The sequence below is a fragment of the Ctenopharyngodon idella genome, chromosome 11 (genome assembly GCF_019924925.1).
Source record: "Ctenopharyngodon idella isolate HZGC_01 chromosome 11, HZGC01, whole genome shotgun sequence".
NCBI classification, from domain to species: domain Eukaryota; kingdom Metazoa; phylum Chordata; class Actinopteri; order Cypriniformes; family Xenocyprididae; genus Ctenopharyngodon; species Ctenopharyngodon idella.
The window spans coordinates 25,370,226-25,391,514 of NC_067230.1; the positions used below are offsets into that span (position 1 = coordinate 25,370,226).

General features: G+C 36.8%; 1 protein-coding gene across 1 annotated transcript; it reads right to left on the reverse strand.

Moving 5' to 3' along the window:
• Nucleotides 1-201: 201 nt before the first annotated feature.
• On the reverse strand, nucleotides 202-18,517 carry col6a2 (collagen, type VI, alpha 2). Its single transcript, XM_051912787.1, is given in 29 exon segments — nucleotides 202-1,712; nucleotides 6,727-6,765; nucleotides 6,883-7,338; nucleotides 7,433-7,585; nucleotides 7,658-7,703; nucleotides 7,782-7,817; nucleotides 7,970-8,032; nucleotides 8,826-8,924; nucleotides 9,198-9,248; nucleotides 9,346-9,408; nucleotides 9,596-9,658; nucleotides 9,786-9,848; nucleotides 10,001-10,063; nucleotides 10,145-10,180; nucleotides 10,283-10,336; nucleotides 10,426-10,488; nucleotides 11,297-11,359; nucleotides 11,443-11,496; nucleotides 11,856-11,900; nucleotides 12,008-12,034; nucleotides 12,122-12,148; nucleotides 12,502-12,546; nucleotides 12,683-12,736; nucleotides 12,863-12,928; nucleotides 13,385-13,405; nucleotides 13,569-14,176; nucleotides 15,064-15,159; nucleotides 18,311-18,391; nucleotides 18,394-18,517. Coding segments are annotated over 29 exon segments (3,246 nt in total). The 5' UTR covers nucleotides 18,503-18,517; the 3' UTR covers nucleotides 202-1,110.
• Nucleotides 18,518-21,289: the final 2,772 nt, after the last annotated feature.

Sequence of the window (21,289 nt, forward strand, 5' to 3'; positions counted from 1 at the left end):
ATGTTGTTCAGTAAAAACAAAAACTACAGAATGCTGCTTCTATATTACATAATATAGAACAGAATAGAACATATAAACAGAAAAGAATATAATGTAAAAGAGAGCAGCATGATAATACAATAGGGTATAAACAGACCTAGTGGCATTGTATCTGACATTGACATAATATTGTATCTTCAACAAAAACCACAGAGACCTCAGTTGTGATACCACAGCTTGATTTATTGTACTAAAATTTATGTTTGACAGCAACAATGGAAATAATCATTCAAGTGTCCAACAGCATGTCAAATATTCAAATGTTCCTTTTTGCTTCTTCGATTTAAATGACTATTTGAGGTGCTAATAATAGTTTCATAATTATTCTTTACATTAAAATGTTGGTGAAGAAACCTATATTTCACTATAAGTAAATGTTTAATCTGAAACACTGGACTCCTAAGCATGTGTTGGATCAAGATTGCATGTGCTGTGGAAGGTTGAATAGATTCATTTTAGCTACTGCAGGCCCTTTTTAAGTAAATGTCTTAAACAATGTTTTTAGATATAAAGGTATCCTAAGTGACACAGAATGAATGTGGCAAGTGTATTTGTCGAATTCTTGTACCCCTGAATTAGTGCACTTCTTTACCAATGTGCATCTGATAATGATATGCAGGAAAAACTCCAGTCTTACTCTGGTTTAGCACCTTGTGTAGAGGAATATATAAAACAAAAATTCAGTTAGAGGCCATTTAGCATAAAAATACAGAAATAAAAACTACAATTGCAACTTTGTCAAAATACACATTCAGTACATATTCTTTGGAGTGTTACTAGTAACTTGACTTCTTGGTTTTACTGCAGTGTCTTCCTGTACCCACAACCCATTTCCAATGGTGCATCATTGAGTTCAGGCTAATGATCGAGTTGCATTCTTTCTAAGATCTTCCCAAGTTGTCATTTCAGTTATGATATGCGTAACAAACCATTTTTACCTCTTTTGCCACAATATAAGTGCTTGAATTGCATAGATTTAGTGTAGATACAATGCATCCGTTCTACTCTAACCATAATGCTGAACCCTATGACACTCCAATCCCCCTCTTTACTAAAAACCCACCCTACCCCTCAACAGATCCACCGAACAAATCGCTCAAAGAAGCTGGCTTTGTTTAAATGGGCAAAATCCTGACCCCTGAAAATGGCCGTCTGGTCTCCTAGCGAAAGCTTCACCAGGATTTCCTTGTCGATGTCGCTGCCCATGGCAATCACTGTGGGAATGCCCTCTACCCTGCGCATCGCGCTAATGCCTTCGTCCAGGTTCTTGTTGCTGGTGACCCCGTCAGTGATGAAGACGAACGATAGCTCGGCATTTCGTCTGGCCGATTGTTTGCCTCCGGCATTGACAATGTTGTTGATGGCGTAGACAATACCACTTCCCACACTGGAAGTAGAATCCAGGTACCTCATGCTGGCCAGGCCATCAGAGATGACGGTGAAGTTGTTGGTAAATTTGAAAGCCAGTTGGTGTTGGTTTTCATCGCCATACTGCAGAAGAGCCACCCTGGCATTACGTTCATCGTCATCTTTCCGGGCTAGGGTCAGACGGTTAGCGACATTCTCCACGAACTCGCGTGCATAGCGGAAATTCTCCTGACCCATGCGCTCCGAGCCATCCAGCATAAAGATGAGATCAACAGGCCTCTGGATGCAGTTGGCTACGGCTGGCTCTATAAAATACAAAAACAGCAATGATTATCTAGGTTGTCATGCTTTGGATTTAGGTGGTACTTCAAGCTTGAATTGAACCAATAAAAAATTCCTAAAGCGTCTGAAATTGAATACTTCCCTATTATATAGTATGTGAAAAACAGTACTGCAACAGAGTATGTCTGAATACATAGTATTCGAAAAACTGAGGGCAGAAAGTACCTGGATGACCTACTACTTCGGCTGAGATTCGGCTGAGTGCACATTCGACGGACACTTTACTATCCCATGAGGCCACGGGAGAGGATTTATGAATGGCAGTGAAGCGACGCAACTGATGCTGGTAGGTCATGTGACAATAACAAAATGACTAATTTCATTCATACTACCCATATTTATACTATATAGAATGTACTTTGAATAGAATGTACTAACGGTTGCGAAGTATATTCAAATGTAGTACCTACTCAGTATGCAATTTTGGATGCATGATTGTTTTTTTTGTTTGTTTTTTTATCATTAATTGTACAAAATAAAATGTGTTAAATTGAGATGATAAAGTTAATTTTAAGAGTAAGTAAACCTAACAAGAATTTCATTGCTAAAGATATTTATTTGTTACAAATAATTCAAGTTGCATTTCTTGCAGTCCAAGAGCTTGCCATTTTTTCATTGCACATTTCTGATATACAGTGTCATATATAATACTTGCTACTAAATATACATAATTTTGTATTACCAAGAAAAATCTCATTATTTACCATAATGGCAGACTGAAAAAAATATTCTCACTGAATTGTGTATAGTCCATATATCTCAGACATCTTTTTTTTCACTCACAGATGGCTAATTCACATTTATATGTATTTTTTATATTTTTTCAAAAAAAAAAAAAAAAAAAAAAATCACTGAGATAATCATCAATCATGCAATATATGTCACATAAATGGCCATTAACATTTATATAAGGAGCCTACAAAAAAAGAATGACTGAATTGCCATTGCAAATACATGCTTTAAGAATTATATAATCTCTAAAGCTACTGGTTACCTAAAAATTAGATTAACTCTAGGGGGCAATTATTTAGTAAATATACTTAATAAGTTTAAAAAATAAACGTTGAAATATTTTTTGAAGAATAAACCTGAATGCTATAACAGAGGTAATGCAATTTAGAAAAAGAAAAAAAAAAAATCTCAATTAATCATCATACAAATTATTTGTCTACAATATAGTGGGCATTTGAAGGTTGACAATGGTAAAGCAGCACTAAAAATCTTCATAGATATTTCACCAACCTATGAGAATCTACATGGCTTAAAAACTCAGTCTTAATGTGCAAAGTGCAAAACTGATATGAATATAGTATCAAAATTAAAGGAACAGACCAACCAAAACTGAACATTCTGTCATCATTACATGTTATTCCAAACCTGTATGACTTTCTTTCAATGTACTACTTTTAAGACACTTTTATGGAGTTATTTTCCTTTCTGGAGCTTGACAGCCCTTGGTTAAAATATGTTTTCATTATATGGAAAGCTTCCTTTTTAATTCATTTCCTTTTGTTTGTCATAGTAGAAAGAAAGTCATATAGGTTTGGAACATACGGAGCCCCGCACATGACATGCAAGAAAAAAAATTAAATCATGCGCACAATTTACTAATTCGTTCCCTCAATTTACTAAATCGTGCGCACGATTTACTAATTCGTTCTCTCGATTTACTAAAGTGTGCGCACGATTTACTATTTCGTTCCCTCGGTTTATAATCATGCGCATGATTTATAAATTGAGGGAACGAAATAGTAAATCGTGCGCACGTTTTAGTAAATCGAGGGAACGAAATAGTAAATCGTGTGCACGTTTTAGTAAATCGAGGGAACGAAATAGTAAATCGTGTGCACGATTTAGCCTACTATTTTTTTCTTGCATGTCATGTCCGGGGCTCCGTAGTAACAACATGAGGATGAGTAAATTATTTTTTCCAAATTTTTTATGGATCAAAAAAATCACTTCAAATCCTAGAAACCCTGAGGATTCAAGCAAATTAGGGTAAGCTAATGATAGCATGCTATGCAAGCAAAGTGTTGAAAAATTCTCTTCATTTGCAAATTTGAATGCAAACAATTATTACAGAGCAGCAGGTGTCAATGTCAAGAGGCAAAGGTTGCCATTTCACATTTTTGTAGCAGGGAATTGTTTTTAGCAGAGGTTAGCAAAGAATTATAAGTGGTTGTTAACTGTCCATGATGCTAACATGCTAGTTTCTTGCAAACTGCATCAAAAAGAGAGGTATTAGCGACTGCATTCGATTACTGTTAACGCAAAAACTACATTCATGCATAGACCAGCTAGCTTTTTACTTAACTGTCCTTATTAAGCACAATTCTACAGCGAGGCCAAGTGCTTCCTACTGTATCCTTTTAGTCAAGCTATCAATTACATTTTTTTTGGTAAATGCCCAATCCCATGCTTCCTAACACAAGCCAAGAGCTTTGTTTGGGTCTCCCATCTCAGAATAGATTACTCTAAACGAGTCAATGAACAGATCAGTCCATCTCTGTTTGTCAGGTTCAGAGGTCAGTTTAGCCATCTGGGCTGCGTAAGCCAATGTAGCTACAGCCTTGGTGTAGATATCAGGGTGTTTGGCCTCTTGTAGATTGTTCATTAAGTCTGAGACGCTTAGTACAGTGGTTGGGATGGGACTGTCCTTCCACTCCTCTGCAAGGGCATCATCTGCAAGTGAGTGTTGAAACAATAGTTTTAGGGGCCTCCTAGCAACTGGCTCCCTTTAGATGCTGTTTTGATTGATTTGAGATTTTATTTTGATAACTTTTGCGCTGATTATTGTGCGATTAGCTGACACGCTCAAAAGGAAATGTCACTCAATGACTGTTTACACTCCACTAAAATGTTCAGATAACTTTTTAACCTCAGTGCAGGGGATTCCTTGAGCCTCTGTTGTCCTTTATGGTTCGTTTCCACACTGAGCAGTACGGTTCAGTACAGTTCAGTATGGTACGCAATTGTTGCCGTTTCCATTGTTAGAAGTTGTGAATGGTACCCTAATTTCGAACCTTACTGTACCACTTTTTTGGGACCCTTCCGTTGGGTACCTAGCACAATAGTACCAATAGTACTGGTACCAAAAGGGTGGAGCTACACTAGCTGCAGAATGTTGATTGGTTGACAGAGAATTGCCACTTGTGCATGTTACAAGGGGAATGACAACAATACTGTTGCAACACAAGCACTGATTCTGAAGTGCGCGTACGATGGACACTTTACTATCCCGAGGCCTCGGGAGAGGATTTATGAATGGAGTTGAAAGGACGTAACTGACGCTGGTAGGTCATGTGACAGTAACAACATGGCGGATGTAGTACATCCGAATTCATTCATACTACATGCATTCGTACTATATAGAACATACTCAATGGTTGTGAAGTAAATTTAAATTCAAATGTAATACCTTCTCAACAGTATGTGATTTTGGACGCAGCAAATGTGTATTTTTCGGCTGTTTTTCCATGTAGCCCTAAGCCTTTGCTCAAACAAAGCTGTTCTATGTCCTCCATTGTTATTTAGTGTCACTTTCTTCTTCACGCTAAAATGACGTTGATCGCTACTTTCCAGCATACACCACACCTATCAAGTAAGGGTACTGTTGGCGGTGGAAACGCAAGCTGGATCAGGGTCTACCGTCCCGAATCGTACTGTACTGTACTGAACTGAACCATACCGCTCGGTGGAAATGAGCCATTAATGTCTTTTCACATGTTTTCCATGAGAAATTCTTTTAATATTGATTTCATATATGATTTTACTAGCCTGGTAGTAGTTTGATACTGTACAAATGTGTATGACTCTTCTGTGTACAAAACAACCACACAAATTTATGTCATCCATACAGTACATAACTATCTAAAAGATCTAAATTAACTGGTCAAACTGCTTATTTACTATACAGTAAATGAATCTGACTACAGTAGGTATTGAACATTTGTGCTTGTTTTTGAAAGAAGTCTCTTATGTTCATATTGCATTTATTTGATCAAAAATTCTTTCGATTTACAAAATCGAAACAAGGTGACAAAGTTTTCACTGCAATGTTTAGTTTCTGCAAACGGTGTTACAGTGACATTTCCCTTGCGAGACTGGGCTGGTTATCACACATAACAAATGTATGTTTAATATTCATTACTTATACATTTGAGATGCATAACTTAACAAATGTATAACATTTGTTAGGTGTACTGAACCGTTAATGTATAAAAATGACCTTCATGAATATGATGTTGATTTACTCTGCAAATCTGGACAATTCTGTGCATTTTATTAATTTGCAGAGAAAACATTATTAATATGGCTTCAATAAGCCAAATACAACCTGATATTTTTTTTATATAATAGCAAAATATAATGGCTGACACAGAACCTATTAATGTCATCCAATAATTGGCCATGAATAATATTGTATGCAGTGCTGTTATTAGTAAACTAAAACTATTAATAATCGTTTTTTGGTGAATAAAATAAAATATTAGATGACAAAATTATATAAATAAATATAAATATTATAAAATAATAAATAAATAAATTAAATCTAAATAGAAATATAAAAAAAAAACTAATAAAAATGGTGATAGCACAACAAAATTACTAAAACTAAAATTGAAATAGAAAACTGAAAATATAAAAACAAAAACTAATTCAAAATATGAATAAATACTATAACTAAAATAACACTGATTGTATGCACTGAGTGCATAGCTTCTATTTATACCCATTCAAACCCTGTGAAAAAGGAAATTAAAAAACAATAAGGTAAAGAAGAAAAATAATAAAATGTAGGTATTTTTGGGCTACATTGACTTGGCTGAAACAAAAACATTTAGAATGTCTTTTTTAAGAATTAGGGGCCTTCATCTTTTGTGTATGGTCCACTGATCTATTTAAAAGACTGGACTGCCCATTGCATTCATTTATATAAATATCAGTGGTATGGACAGATTAGGAAAGAATACTCACCACTTTTACATGGAAGATCTGGGCAAACGATCACTGGATCTAAAACATATAAAAAAAAAGAAAAGTAATGAAAAGAAAGCTCTATTTTTATAATTTTGGCTATCAAGACAGCATGCTAAAAAACATTGTAAAGTCAGGCCAGGTCACAAGACTCACCTGGGCAGAGTACGGTCTCAATCTTATCGATGAATTCCTCTGCAACCAGGTCGGCGAAACGCTTCATGCCCATGACCCTTCCATCTTTTCTGCAAGCAATGGACTTCAGGCTTTCATTCTCTTCTGGCTGGTCGAACATGTCACCAACACCGATGGCATTCACGTCAATGCTGGTGTCTATGCAGAGGTAATTGAGCAGTTTGTCGTCATCACGGGGGTCATACCGGCCGTCTGTGATCACAACCACTGTGACGTTAGCCTTCGCACGACGGCTGTCACGAATCAGGTTATCGTAGGCAAACTTCAGGGCAGAAGGTGTCCACGTTCCTCCAGCGATCCACTCGAGCTTCTTCACAGCATCTTTGAAGGCGGACATAGAGTCGATCTTGGAGTCGTTGAGCCGAATTGCCTGGAATGTTCCGTTGTGACTGTACTGGACAACGCCGACTCGAGTTCCTGAGAAATTTAGAAAATACAGATTGAATTAATTGTTAGATTAAATTAATCCACTTCTACATTGCTACTAAGTGTATTTAAAAGCTAATTTTACCTGTTTCAGAACTGGGATCTTTTGCCATTGAGCCCAGTCTGTTCATGGTATTTATCACGAAGTTCTTCTCCAGGGTGAAGTTGGTCAACCCTACACTCTCAGAGCTGTCAATCACAAACACAATATCCAGGGCACCGCATCTCTTTTCACAATCTGAAATAAACAAGAAAATTGTGTAACAAAAGCAAATATACTGTAGCAATCAATTCATTTCAAGAATCTTACCACAGCATCCACAGGTCTCTCTGATGTAGTTCATGACATCACATTCCTGAAAAAATGTATTCAACATTCATCCCTGATTTAATTATGTGCTATTTAATTACAAAAACTGAATTTTAATGCTTACAGTAAGGCCAGGGTCTCCCTCTGGTCCAGGATCACCCTGTTAAGGACATAATTTAAAATCATTTAATACTAAGTTCACATAAATTGCACTGATGTTGCCATTTACTGTTGTTTAAGCTCTTTTCTGTGACTGAATAGATAAAATATTCCATCCTTTAAACATCAATATGCACTAAAAATTAAGCTTACATCTCTTCCTCCTTCTCCTCTAGGCCCCCTTCGTCCAGGCTCTCCTGGGGGTCCGGGCTCTCCCTAAAACACAATGAAGAAATATTATTGTTATATATATATATGATGGAAGTAAAATGGAATATTACTGGGACAATATTCTGGGAATTACTGGGAATATTATCGGGACAACCTGTCACACACATGAAATCGACCAATAGCAAACCACAACCATCCAACCATCTAAGCAATTCTCAATGGACAAAACAAAAATCAAGTCCCGTACAAGTCCCGTACAAAATCAAGTACATTTTTTCTTGTTCGAGAAGCAGTTAAAGGATTAGTTCACTTTAAAATGAAAATTACCCCAAGATTTACTAACCCTCAAGCCATACTAGGCGTATATGACTTTCTTCTTCAGAGTTATATTAATAAATATCCTGACGCGTCCAAGCTTTATAATGCCAGTGAACGGGACCAACGAGTATGAATCTCAAAAAAGTGCATCCACCCATCATAAACGTACTCCACATGGCTCCGTTAATGAAGGCCTTCTGAAGTGAAGTGAGGCGTTTGTGTAAGAAAAATATCCATATTCAACAAGTTATGAAGTAAAATATCTAGCTTCCGCCAGACCGCCTTCCTTATTCAACTTACGAAGAAAGTGTAACGTCTCTAGCAGTTCAAAACGCTTACGCTACGTCTTATGCTTTCCGTATTCAACTTATGAAAAAACTTGGGGTTATTTTCATTTTAAAGTGAACTAATCCTTTAACTCGCATATACATCACAATAGAGAAGAAAAGACTATCACATGCTGACTTTAAGAAAATTTCTGAACAGCTAACGTACAGCTAAAATGAGTCAATTTGCTCACCGGCTCTCCTGAAGTTCCCTTTAGACCTGGGTCACCCTTTGGTCCGCAGTCTCCTCTACTTCCTCTGGGTCCAGGTGTACCTTTATCACCTCTGTCACCCTGTAGAACAAATATATAATATATAAACATTTGGCAGAAATAATTAGATATTTTGTAAATTTTAACTAGTTGCTTACTAGCCTGCATACTGGCTGCTTATTAGTACTTATAAAGCACATATTCTACATCCCTTAATCCTACCCAATACCTGAACTTAACCACTACAACAACTACCTTACTAACTAGGAGTTTATTGAGGGAAAAGTCATAGTTAATAGTGAATATGTGTTCCCCATACTAAAGTGTTACCACAAATTAAACTAATTACAGTACCGTAGGTCCTCTTGGTCCAGGATAGCTGAACCCAGGTCTGCCAGAATCACCCTATGGCAAGAGAAACAACATCTTGTTTTTATAATAGACAAGCATTTTAAAAATCACCATTTTTAAACCATTAGATTTTTTTGTGTGTGTGATGTACCTTGGGCCCTGGGGGACCAGGATCACCTCTAGGGCCAGAATCACCTAGATCACCTTGGGAACCCTATAATGGAGATAATACGTTCATTACCAATTCTAGCTAAATAAGTTCATCATAAGACTGGGCAATGATACAAGAAGGCAGCTGCCTTTGGTTTTCGGTCACTTTCAGCCAATGTGTACTGTGAGACAGCTAGCAAATATGACTTGGCTTATTTTTATTTAACAAGAGAAAATTATGTATTTTTTACATTTCTGCCTGGTTCTCCAGGAGCTCCTGGTGGGCCTCTTGGTCCTGGAAGTCCGTTGTCACCCTAAAAGTTAAAAACAACAGCCAAAAAATATTTTTTTTTTTAACTACATCCACCTTAAAACCAATAAAAATTCATTTTTTGTTTTTTTTTGTTTTTAAGCAACCAGATCACAAAATCACCAAATTACCTTGGTTCCTTTGCTGCCAACTTCCCCTGCAAGACCCCTGGGTCCCTCAGGACCTGGTTCACCCTGTGAAACATTATAAATATTTCAATTAATCATCTAGGACATTGGTAAAATAATTATTACATTAAAGTCTCCCCTCATGCAATCTGCGTTTACAACAGAAAAAGAGCTACTTAACACCTTTTTTATCATTTTCAGTGAACCCAAACACTGACCTTGTCTCCTTTTGGCCCATTAGGTCCAGTGCTGCCTTTAGGTCCAAAGTCTCCTCTTCTTCCCTAAAAATGCAATAGTAAATATTACAATTCTGACACAGGTCAACCTACTGTAGTTTTACATGTCCAAAAACTATTCCTCACAGGGTCGCCTTTAGGTCCAAGTCCTCCAGCTGCCCCCTATAAAATAAAACAAAATTTCCTATAACATCAAATCAAAATTAATTTAGAGTGTTAAAATGAAAATAACAACATTACAGTAAGGCCAAAACAAATACATACAGGAGATCCTTTCTGGCCAGGAAATCCAGGAGATCCAGGGCTTCCTCTCTCTCCCTGTAGGGGGTGTCAGTGATACATTACAATACATTACAAAATGATGGCTAGGCAATATTAATGTAATCTCTGTGGTTGTGAGATCTTACTTTGGGTCCAGGATCTCCAGCTGGGCCGAGTGGACCTGGTCTTCCTGGACGACCTGGATCACCCTGAGAACAAAGTGAGAAACCATGACACCTCAAACTAATATGCCTAATGGCTTTTAAAGGTAGGGTAGGCAATTTGTTATACTGGTTGAAACTCTCTTCACATCCTGATAGCAATCAATAATAGAAGTGGTCTAAATATTAAAATATGTACATATATCTTCTGTGGAAGTCACAGGACCAAAACAATTTTCATCCAATCACTGAATTTGGTCCGAATGCAATGATAGGATGTCCTACCTGCCCGTCAATATATGTTTTTCCATACCTCCGCACACCCTGCTCGTGCAGACATCACATGTCATCAGCACAAGGCTATGCAAAAGAAACAGCATCCGGCTTTTACAGTTCCTACTCAACTAAATCAACAAGCTTATACAGAGTTTACATCATGTTGTCATAACCGTACTATAGAGACAGCAACCCGTGACGTTCTACCCAGAGCTGTTCACGTCCTCAGACTCAGATTTATGTTTCTAGTATGTCAACACTGTCAACGGCGAAATGAATCTGCAGCAGTCAGGTGGTACAACTAGAGCTCTGTAAGTTGTTTACATTCATTATTATTATAATGATATATGCTTTGAGACGTGAGGTAATTTAACACCGTCTCTCGTCTCATGACACTTTGCAGACACTGCTGTGTGCGTTCCTGTGTTTTGAAGGAGGCGTGGCTTTGGAGAACACTCTGAAGGGTGGGAGGGTGGGATCCTATGCTTTCAAAGCTAGCTTGCTATTGCTAGCTTGTCCAAAATTGCCTACCCTACCTTTAAATGTCAAGTTTTTATTTTTTCGCTAATTTATCAGGTACCTTTTCTCCCAGAGTCCCTGAAAAACCAGGTTCTCCAACATCTCCAGGATAGCCATCAGGACCCTGTGAAAGGCACATTCATTAATTGACATTAATTGACTTGTATAACTCAAGTAACAGATATTCAAAAGAATAGACTCACATACCTTGTCACCCGGGTCACCTTTGCAGCCAGGAGCACCGATCCTGCCGATTTTTCCCTGTTAAAAAACAGACATTTTTATTTTATTTTTTATTTCGATGTATATTTTGACAGTCTAATGATGTTTTATCCAAACTTCACTTTGAGTCTACCCAGTGGCGCAGCGCAAATCTGCGGGCCTCCACGTGAACCTCAAGTCCGTGGCTCCGCTCAGTAGAAATCGTGTTCCGTGGTCCCAGTAGTAATTGCGTTCCGGGGAGGGGGGGTGTGTGTGTGGTGTGGGGGGTTGGTTGTTGGTCCCCCTCAGGTAGAAATCGCGTTCCCCTCGACAGCGGATATAACAACACGCAGGGCCCCCCCGCAGCGCGTGCCCGTACGCTACGCCACTGAGTCTACCCCACTTTTATCATAACTAACCTTCTGCCCATCCGTTCCATTGCGGCCAGCTATTCCTGCAACACCCTGTTAGAATAAAAATGTTTTATAAATATTTCAAAATACATGCAGCATGTAAGATTCTGTATTCAGAGAAAATATAAAGTGATAAGTAAATGTTATGAGGAACTTACCTTTCTCCCTTGTGTTCCAATTTCTCCCTAAAAACAGATAATTTCCATATAAGTTTTTGGTGCATTATCAATATGCCAACCATATTTATCAGATATATATCAGAAAAGTCATACCTTTTCTCCTTTGCTACCAGGCTCTCCCTAAACGAGAAAAAGAAACAGTAGGGTGGTTACAACTAGTAAACTGGACATTTTGAGTGTTATAAGGCTGACATATACATAATTTAATGTAATGACAGCTAATTAGATGTACACAAAATTTAAAATGAAACGCTGAACTGAGAATTTAATAGAACATTTACTTAAAAACCACTAAAATTACATGATATATTGTAAAGGCTGTCTGAGCCTTCCTTTCTGGTAATCAGTTATGGTTATCATTTAATGGCAATATTGTCAAAATAGCCAAATATGTGCAGATTAATTGGTCTGACCGATATATATTGGTCTATGACTAGACATTTTATTGCACATGAGGAATGTGAAGAACTTACTTTAGGTCCAGGATGTCCAATGGGTCCCTCAATACCTGGATCTCCCTGTAGGTTTTGACATGAGTTAATACAAATAGCACTGGTGTAAGAGCTTTACTGAATACAAATTAGATTTAGTATAGTCTTTGGTTAAAATGCAGTATTTTACCAAATGCTTTCATGAGAACTGGTTTGTACTCACAGGGCGTCCTGTTTGACCTTTAGGGCCAGGGTCACCGTTATCTCCTTTAGCTCCCTGTAATAATCAAGGCATCAGATCAAGTGTTAAACAGCAGTGAAATTAGTTGTTAGTAAAGATTTCAGTCAGAGATGTCTTTTTTACTTTTGTTTTTTGAGATTCATTTGAGATTTTGAGACTCACTTTCTGTCCCCTGTTTCCTGGTGGACCTGGAGGTCCTGGAGTCTCCAAACATTTTGCAGAGTAGCACTGGAACATTATAATGAAATTGAGTAAGAAATCATGATACAATGAAAGATATTTTCCATATTCCAGATATTTTTTGAGATGTTTCCTCACTTATTTGATGAAGCTACAAGGAGGACAATAAAGTCCAAATGCTTTAAACAAATTCTATTAGATTTTTCTAGGAGAAAGACAGAAATCCTTTGTAGACCTATCAAACATTGGCATTGATGGTACCATGAAGATCCTTTAACATTCATGGAACCTTTCCATTGCACAAAAGGTTCTTTGAAGAACTGTTCACTGAAAGGTTCTTTGTGGAACCCAAAAATGGCTCTTCTATGGCATTTCTGTGAAAACCTCTTTTTAAACCGTTATTTTTAAGAATGTAGTGACAGCTGTGAAGAAAGTGATTCAACATGTTGGCACCCAATAAAAAAAAAAAATCAATGGATGTCAGAACAGAGATATGGATCTCACCTCTTGATAAGCAAGATGAAGCTGTAAGAGAGAACAAGACCAAAGAAAAATTATTAAAATACTAAATCATGTCTAATACTTCTGTTTTTATCATTAAATGTGTCTTAAAATAATCCAGTGTTTTCATTTCAGATTATTATGCCACTGAATACTCAAAAGAAAGGTATAAAAGGCATTGCATTACCATTGTGTCATAAATGCGGTCAATTGTTGATGTCACTATTACAGGCCGCACTCCCGTCAGATCAACCGCCATGTATTTATCACGAAAAACTCCAGCGGGAGAGTTAGCAATCTCCCTGAGTCCTGTCTCCTCCAGGTTCCTGGACGATGCGACAGCGAAGATCTTAATTAACTCATCCCGCGCTCGTTCCGCCGCCACTTTTATCCCACCACATAGGTTTCCTGTCACATGACCATCGGTGATGACCACCGCAAAGCGCGTGGCATTGGGTTTGGATGGAAAGCTGAGGAGTTGTTGGGTCATGTTGGTGATGGCGCAGTCAATATAAGTTCCCATGCCCAAGTATGAGATCTGTTGGAGCTTCCTGATGAATTCATCTTTATTGGTGACGTCGCTGATGATCTCCTGCTTCTGGGAGAAGTGAAGGCCTCCTACAGACCAGCTGATCTGAACCGAACCTCTGTGATTAACGTCTTCTAGTTTCCTAGCAAAGGCAGTGGTAAAACTCTTGATGCTCTCTACCAAGCTGCCAGGTGGGTTCTCCTGCAACGCTATGGTCTCAGATGTGTCGATGACAAAGTACAAGTCAATTGGGCATTCGATCGGTTCTGGAGGGACAGAACATACATAGCAACAGAAGTTACTAAAACGACATAGGATAATATTAAATAACTTATATTTGTTAAAATAATACACTACTATTTTCAAAGTATGGGGTCTTTTTTATTTTAAAAAATTAATACTTTTATTCAGCAAGCATGCATTAAATTGGTCACAAGTAAGAGTAAAGACATTAATGATGTTGCAAAATATTTATATTACAAATAAATGCTGTTTTCTATTAAACTTTCTATTAATCAAAGATTTTTTTAAAGAAATTAATACTTTTATTCAGCAATGATCCAGAAATTATTCACAAGTGACAGTAAAGACATTTTTAATATGGCAGGATTTTTAATGTTTTTGAAAGAAGACTCTTATGCTCACCAAGGCTGCATTTATTTGATCACAAACACTGTAAAAATGGTAATATTGTGAAATATTATTACAATTTAAAATAACTGTTATCTGTTTAAATATACTGTAAAATGTAATTTATTCCTGTTGTGCAGCTGAATTTTTAGCATCATTACTCCAGTCTTCAGCATCACATGATCCTTCGAAAAAAATGCTGATTTTCTGTTCAAGAAATATCTCTTATTATTATCAATAATGTAAACGGTTGTGCTGCTTAATATTTTTGTGGAACCCGTCATACATTTTTTTCTGGATTCTTTGACGAAATTCTGATGTTCAAAAGTTCAAAAGAACAACATTTATTTGAAAAAAAGTTTTTGGAAACACTATAAATGTCACTTTTGGTCAATTTAATCTGTCTATCCATATTGTTAAATAAAACATACATGCATTAAATTGATCAAAAGTGTAATGAGCAAAGAAATGCATTCAAAGAATAAAGCAGATTAATCGGTTACTAAAACAAGCCTTTACTCACTTGTGCAAGGAGAGCCGTCTGGAATCAGGCTCTGTGTGGGAACGCCCACAAACAAAAGGAGGAGGATAGACAGTCTCATCATCCTCATTCTCCTTCCTAAACAGACAAGTAAACAGGATGTGTTGACCATGATCACAACACAACATTCTCAGACATCCCATCTGTGGACATCTGTTACCTTCTAGCAGGACCATTTATAAAGCATAAGGACTTTTACAAGAGGGTAAAATATGTCTCTGCAGTGCCACAGATTGGGGAATGTGACTGTTTTACCATTTTAAATTAAAGTACTCTGATGCACATAAATAAAATTATGAACTAACAATCTATATAAATTCAGTTTCACATAATGTATCTTTTACATCAGCATTATCCACCAGTACTAGAGACATACAAACAGCTTAACTGGTCAAACAATCAATATTTAATTTATTAATAAATTATTAAAGGATTAGTTTTAAAATGAAAATTACCCCATGATTTACTCACCCCCAATCCATCCTATGTGTATATGACTTTCTTCTTTCAGACAAATACAATCGGAGTTATATTAATAAGTTACGCGTAAGTTACGCTTTAGACATAACTGGAATCCGTATGGCAGTTTAGCCGGAAGCTAGTTATTTTACTTTATAACATGTTAAATATGGATATTTTTCTTACACAAATGCATCACTTCGTTTCAGAAGGCCTTTATTAGCCCCCAGGAGCCGTGTGGAGTACGTTTATGATGGATGGATGCACTTTCTTGAGTTTCAAACTCGTGACCCTGTTCACTGCCATTATAAAGATTGATAGTGTCAGGGTGTTTATTAACATAACTCTGATTGTATTCAGCTGAAAGAAGAAAGTCATATACACCTTGGATGGCTTGAGGGTGAGTAAAGCTTGGGGTAATTTTCATTTTAAAGTGAACTAATCCTTTAAGACATTTATTTTAAAAAATATTATTGGATTTGTGTCAAATATATTAGGAAATGCCATGGAAACAATAATTAGCCACACCCATAAGAAGTTTAGAAAATTGATGATGAGAAGGAAGATGCCAATGGCATTCTGGGAAATGAAGTGTTTTTCCACAACATTCAAAGTTTGTCTTGCCAAACTTTCATTTTTCTTGTTAAAAATTACTTGTATTGTTGGCTCCGATAGCCTCGTGGGCAGCGCACCAACATATAGCGCCATTGCGCTTCGGGGGTTACTGTCCTATCATAATAAAGGCAAAATCGCCAAAAAATTAGCCTACTTGTTTCTAAAGTTTACAAATTTATTTTTATTATTATTATCTACTTACATGAATTGCTTCCTCAATTCAAATCCACTTCAAATTCAATTCGGTAAAATCCATTTGGGAATTAGCTATCATGTTTTTCAGGGTACAAGTCTATGTATTTGCTTCCAATATGTATAAATATTACAGGAGCCAGAGATTCATCAACTGTCAGCAGAATAAGAGCTTGTGCATGTTTCTGAATGTTGTCAAATGACAATAGAGCTGTTCAGTTTGTAGTCCTAAAATCCAGAAGAGAATTAGCATTTTGAGGCATTAAATTTCAAATGGGTTTTTCCAATGGAGTTTTAAGTTATGAGTGAAATAAGTGTCATGATTAACACTACCTGCAGAGACTTTCATGTTTTATTCTACGACATATGTTACACAAAGTTCACACCAATTTTGAAGAGTTTTTAAAATGGAAGTTGCTAAATAATGATATATTGCAATAGACATAAAATATATTGTTTCTATATATAACAAACATCTATAAAACAATAGTTCTATATTTCTGTTGTTTTTAATTCGACTATGCCATTTGCAATGCTTTATGGGATTGTAGTTCTTTCTCTTATTAAAGCCATACTCAGTCCTGTACCTTTTGTGTTTTGATTTTTTTTTTTTTTGCTTCAAATCGAAGTTGTGATTCACCTCGTAGCTGATTGGCTTGGTTCATGGCTTAGAACTCTTTAACAAAGACTATTTCAAAATCCCTATAGGAAAAATTAATTAAAAAAAAAAAAAAATTCCGGAACCAGCGCCACTGAAAAAGGGGGCGGGGCGGGCACTGTTGCACTCTATTAGCTTTAAATAAGGGCGTGGCTTAGCTGACCGGAAGTTGTTTCTAATTGTCTTCATAGACTCCATAGTAATTATCCTAGGTTATTTGAACTTTTCACTGTGTTTTCAATGGAATAGTTAATGAAGTTTCTCAGTGTCATTATTCACATGTGAATTATTGTCCAGGCTGCTGCTGAAGCACCAAACAGACGGCCTGTTACTTTTCTCTGCGGTGGTCAAAACGGACCAATCACAGTCATTGCAATTACTGTATAAAGATTAAATACAAATATAAATTTTATATAGTGGTGGATTTTCATCCGCATGCCAGATATAAATCACTAGAATTAATAGATTCAAACAATTGTACAGTTTAGTACATCAAATGTCTCCAATAAAACAAAAATGACTCAACGTGACTTTCTGAGCCTCTATTCATCCCCTGACTTGCTAGCTTTCTGAATAGAATCTGTTGAAAACTAATCTGAGGTCATATTCTCTCTGGACCTTATTTGTCAGATGCCAATTCAGACTAACTATACAGACCTGTGCTATTTGGATGTAAGCAGGAATAACACTGTGTCTAGAGGCCATATATATATATATATGGCCTCTAGACACAGTGTTATTCCTGCTTACATCCAAATAGCACAGGTGATCCAATGACATGATGAATCATCAAGTATTGTAAATATTTATGATGCATAAATTGTTGCAAATATTATATATGCATTACACAAAAAATGTATTTTTTAAAAGTTATTTTACATTTAATTAAATTTACGTTTGATTTTCAAGGGCTGTCTGTTAATCATACTGATTACACCATAACCAGGTATTTGAGGCCCATTCTATATGAAATATGAAATATAGGCTGTAGTCATAATATAAACTCATGAAGAACAGCAGCACAAATGTGATCTGTAAGACGATCTACGACATTAAATAGCATGAATAAGTGCATGCAACACACAGAGTTATAAAAATCACTAATAATACAGCATGCAAAACCATCTATTCTTTTCACTGTTTTTCAGCAAATATAAGAAGCAGGTGAGAATGTACAGTTCACTGAATAACTGAACAATATGCAACAAAGTGATAGCATAAGTGCCTGAGCATTTCCACACTTCCACTCATCAGAGACAGAAACGCACTGCCAAAGTTACATAAAGTTAGTCTTCACTTACCCACCAAAGATCAGAAAATCTGAAGAACTTTTCGAGCGCTGATTTATGTTTATGGTTATCAAGCGTACATTCCGAACTAGGTAAAGCAGAAATCAGAATAAAGTCCAAAATAAGGGAGTGAGTGAGAAGCCAAGCTGCAGGAGAAGTTTCCTCTGCGCTTCTCCGAGCTTGAACAGAAGTTTGGTCCCTCCTTCATCAGCGACAGAGGACCGAGCATCTGTGCAGAGTGTATTCTGTCCGCATGGCGGCGCTGTGCATCCACACTGATGGACTACACTCCCACTCCTCGCGATTTTTGATGGATGTCGGGTGATAAAATAGGGTGGGGGGGTTGTGGATCACCCACACATGTTCACAAAGACCGGAGTGAGGATATCTTATTGAATTATAATTTATTTATTGTTTTTAGTAAAACGTATGCGTCGTGTTAATCGCAGGAACTCTCATATGGCCTTTCTTCTGTGGAAGTGCATTAATGAAACGCATATGGCAGAAAGTAGGCTTATCTGTCGACAGAATGACCATAGCTCATTTTCAAAGGTAACAGGCGTTATGGCATATCTTTTGAGTTCTATTTGCAGTTTCCTTGCATGGGAAAAACATATAAATTTAATATATATATATATAAAATTTTGTAGACTGCATACTGGTACTTTAACATGTGAAAGTTTACCGTGTGAATAATCGCCATTTTTTCATAATACAATATTTAAGTATTTGTTTATTTTGGTTATTTTAGGTAGAAATGTGACCTCTCATCTTTTGAGAGCCTTCATGAGCTTCGGCAAGTTTTTTTTTTTTTTTTTTCAGTCATTACGTGACCATGGTTACAGCTGTAGTTATTTCCTTTGCCAATTACATAGCATAACAAGGTATTTCCAATTGTATGCATCTGACAGAGCATGTGCAAGTCCACTGAGTCACATACACCAAAAGATATAAACACAAACATTCATATTCCAGTAAACTTTCCCATAAATATGAGTAAGTGCACACCCAGCAAATGCACAACTCAATGCGTTTAAACACAGAACTGCTCATACTACAAAAAATAAGCATACAAAACTACTATAATCCTCAAAAGCATACATTCATATGACAGCACATGAGAGGAGGAAATTACTGATCATCATGCTGCCTGTATGCCATGTGTCCTGTACTGCTGGGTAGGGAGAAGGGGGTGACGAGATTTGGGATTTCCCCTGAGTGGGGAAAGAAAGGTGAACAAGAGCATGAGAGAGAAAAAAAGATATCTTCAACATCCTTTCCAAAGTTCCACAGAATTTTATATCACTTGCACAAATATCCCCTTGAACCCATGTTACATAAGATAGTAAAGCAGCACAGAAAGCTCTTTATATGTGGGAGGAAGAGAGAGGGAAACTAATGTTCTATAATATAAACATGATTTTTATTTTCTGAAGAAAATGTGAGTGGTACTTGCTCATGCAAATCTCACCATCGTAATGCTAGTGTTTGAGTGGTTGCTGGGATGTGAAAGGGTTAGATTTATCCTAGATATAGCTTGCTTCCTGCCTTCAGTGTTAGTCAGTCAGATTAAGAATTGCATTTTACCTCTTTTCAAGAAGCGGCATGATTTGAGGTATCATTCGATGCAGGATGAGTTACACATTGAAGTTTGCTCCAATCGTTGCACTCTTAAAAATAAAGGCTTAAAAACCTTTTTTTCATAGTGTGAAGAACAATTTAACAATCTAAAGAAACTTTTTCCACAACAAAGAACCTTTTGTGCAATGAAAAGTTTCCATGAATGTTAAAGTTTCTTTATGGAACCATCGATGCCAAAAAGAATATTTATTTTTAAAGGGTTAGTTCACCCAAAAATGAAATTTCTGTCATTAATTACTCATGTTACCCTCATGTTGTTCCAAACACGTAAGACCTTCCTTCGTTCATCTTCAGAATACAAATTAAGATATTTTTGATGAAATCCGAGGTTTTTTTTAATCTCCCATTGAAAGCAATGAAATTGCCACATTCAATGTCCAGAAAGGTAGTAAAGACATCGAAAAAATAGTTAGCATGACTACAGGGGTTCAACCTTAATGTTATAAAGCGAAGAGAATACTTTTTGTGCGCAAAAACATAATAAAAATAACGACTTTATTCAACAATTTCCTCTCTACCCTGTCATTCTCACAGAATTCTCACATTGCAGAGCTTCCGCGTCGCCAGAACGCCGGCTCTGTATTGGCCGGCTGCTGCGTAAGCATCACACCCAATGCGTCGTGCTGCTCACATGAACAGCGTCGGCCAATACTGGGCTGGCGTTCGGACGTAAACACGGAAGTGCTACACTGCATTCACTGTGTCAACTGCGTAGGAGAATGACAGGGTAGAGAATAAATTGTTGAAGAAAGTCAGTATTTTTGCTTTGTTTTTGAGCACAAAAAGTATTCTCGTCGCTTCATAACATTAAGGTTGAACCACTGTTGCCACATGGACTATTTTAAGGATGTCTTTACTACTTTTCTGGACCTTAAATGTGGTAATTTCATTGGATTTCATCAAAAATATCTTAATTTGTGTTCTGAAGATGAACGAATTTTGTTCATAATTTACATAATGTGTCAAATGCAAATGTACGAAGATGCCTCCTTTTATGTGGAATAAAACAGGGCCATTTAAACCAATTCAAATGGAGCTGTTTTAGAAGGCATTTAAGCAAAATAAACATGAAACTGATGCCAGGAGTGAGAAAAGGATTGGACTGTGATTCTAACTTAGTAGTTCTGCTATTTATTACCAAATCAGAGACTCAAACAGTAACACATTCGATTCATACACACACACACATGCTCGCATACACACACATTTCCGTGGTCACACTCATAAACTCACAGATGTGCATGCACTCTTTCTCACACACACACACACACACACACACAAAAAAGAATAACAACAACTTCCAGATGGACTTTATCCTTTTTTGCTACCCTTTCACTTTTAAACACTTCGTGTG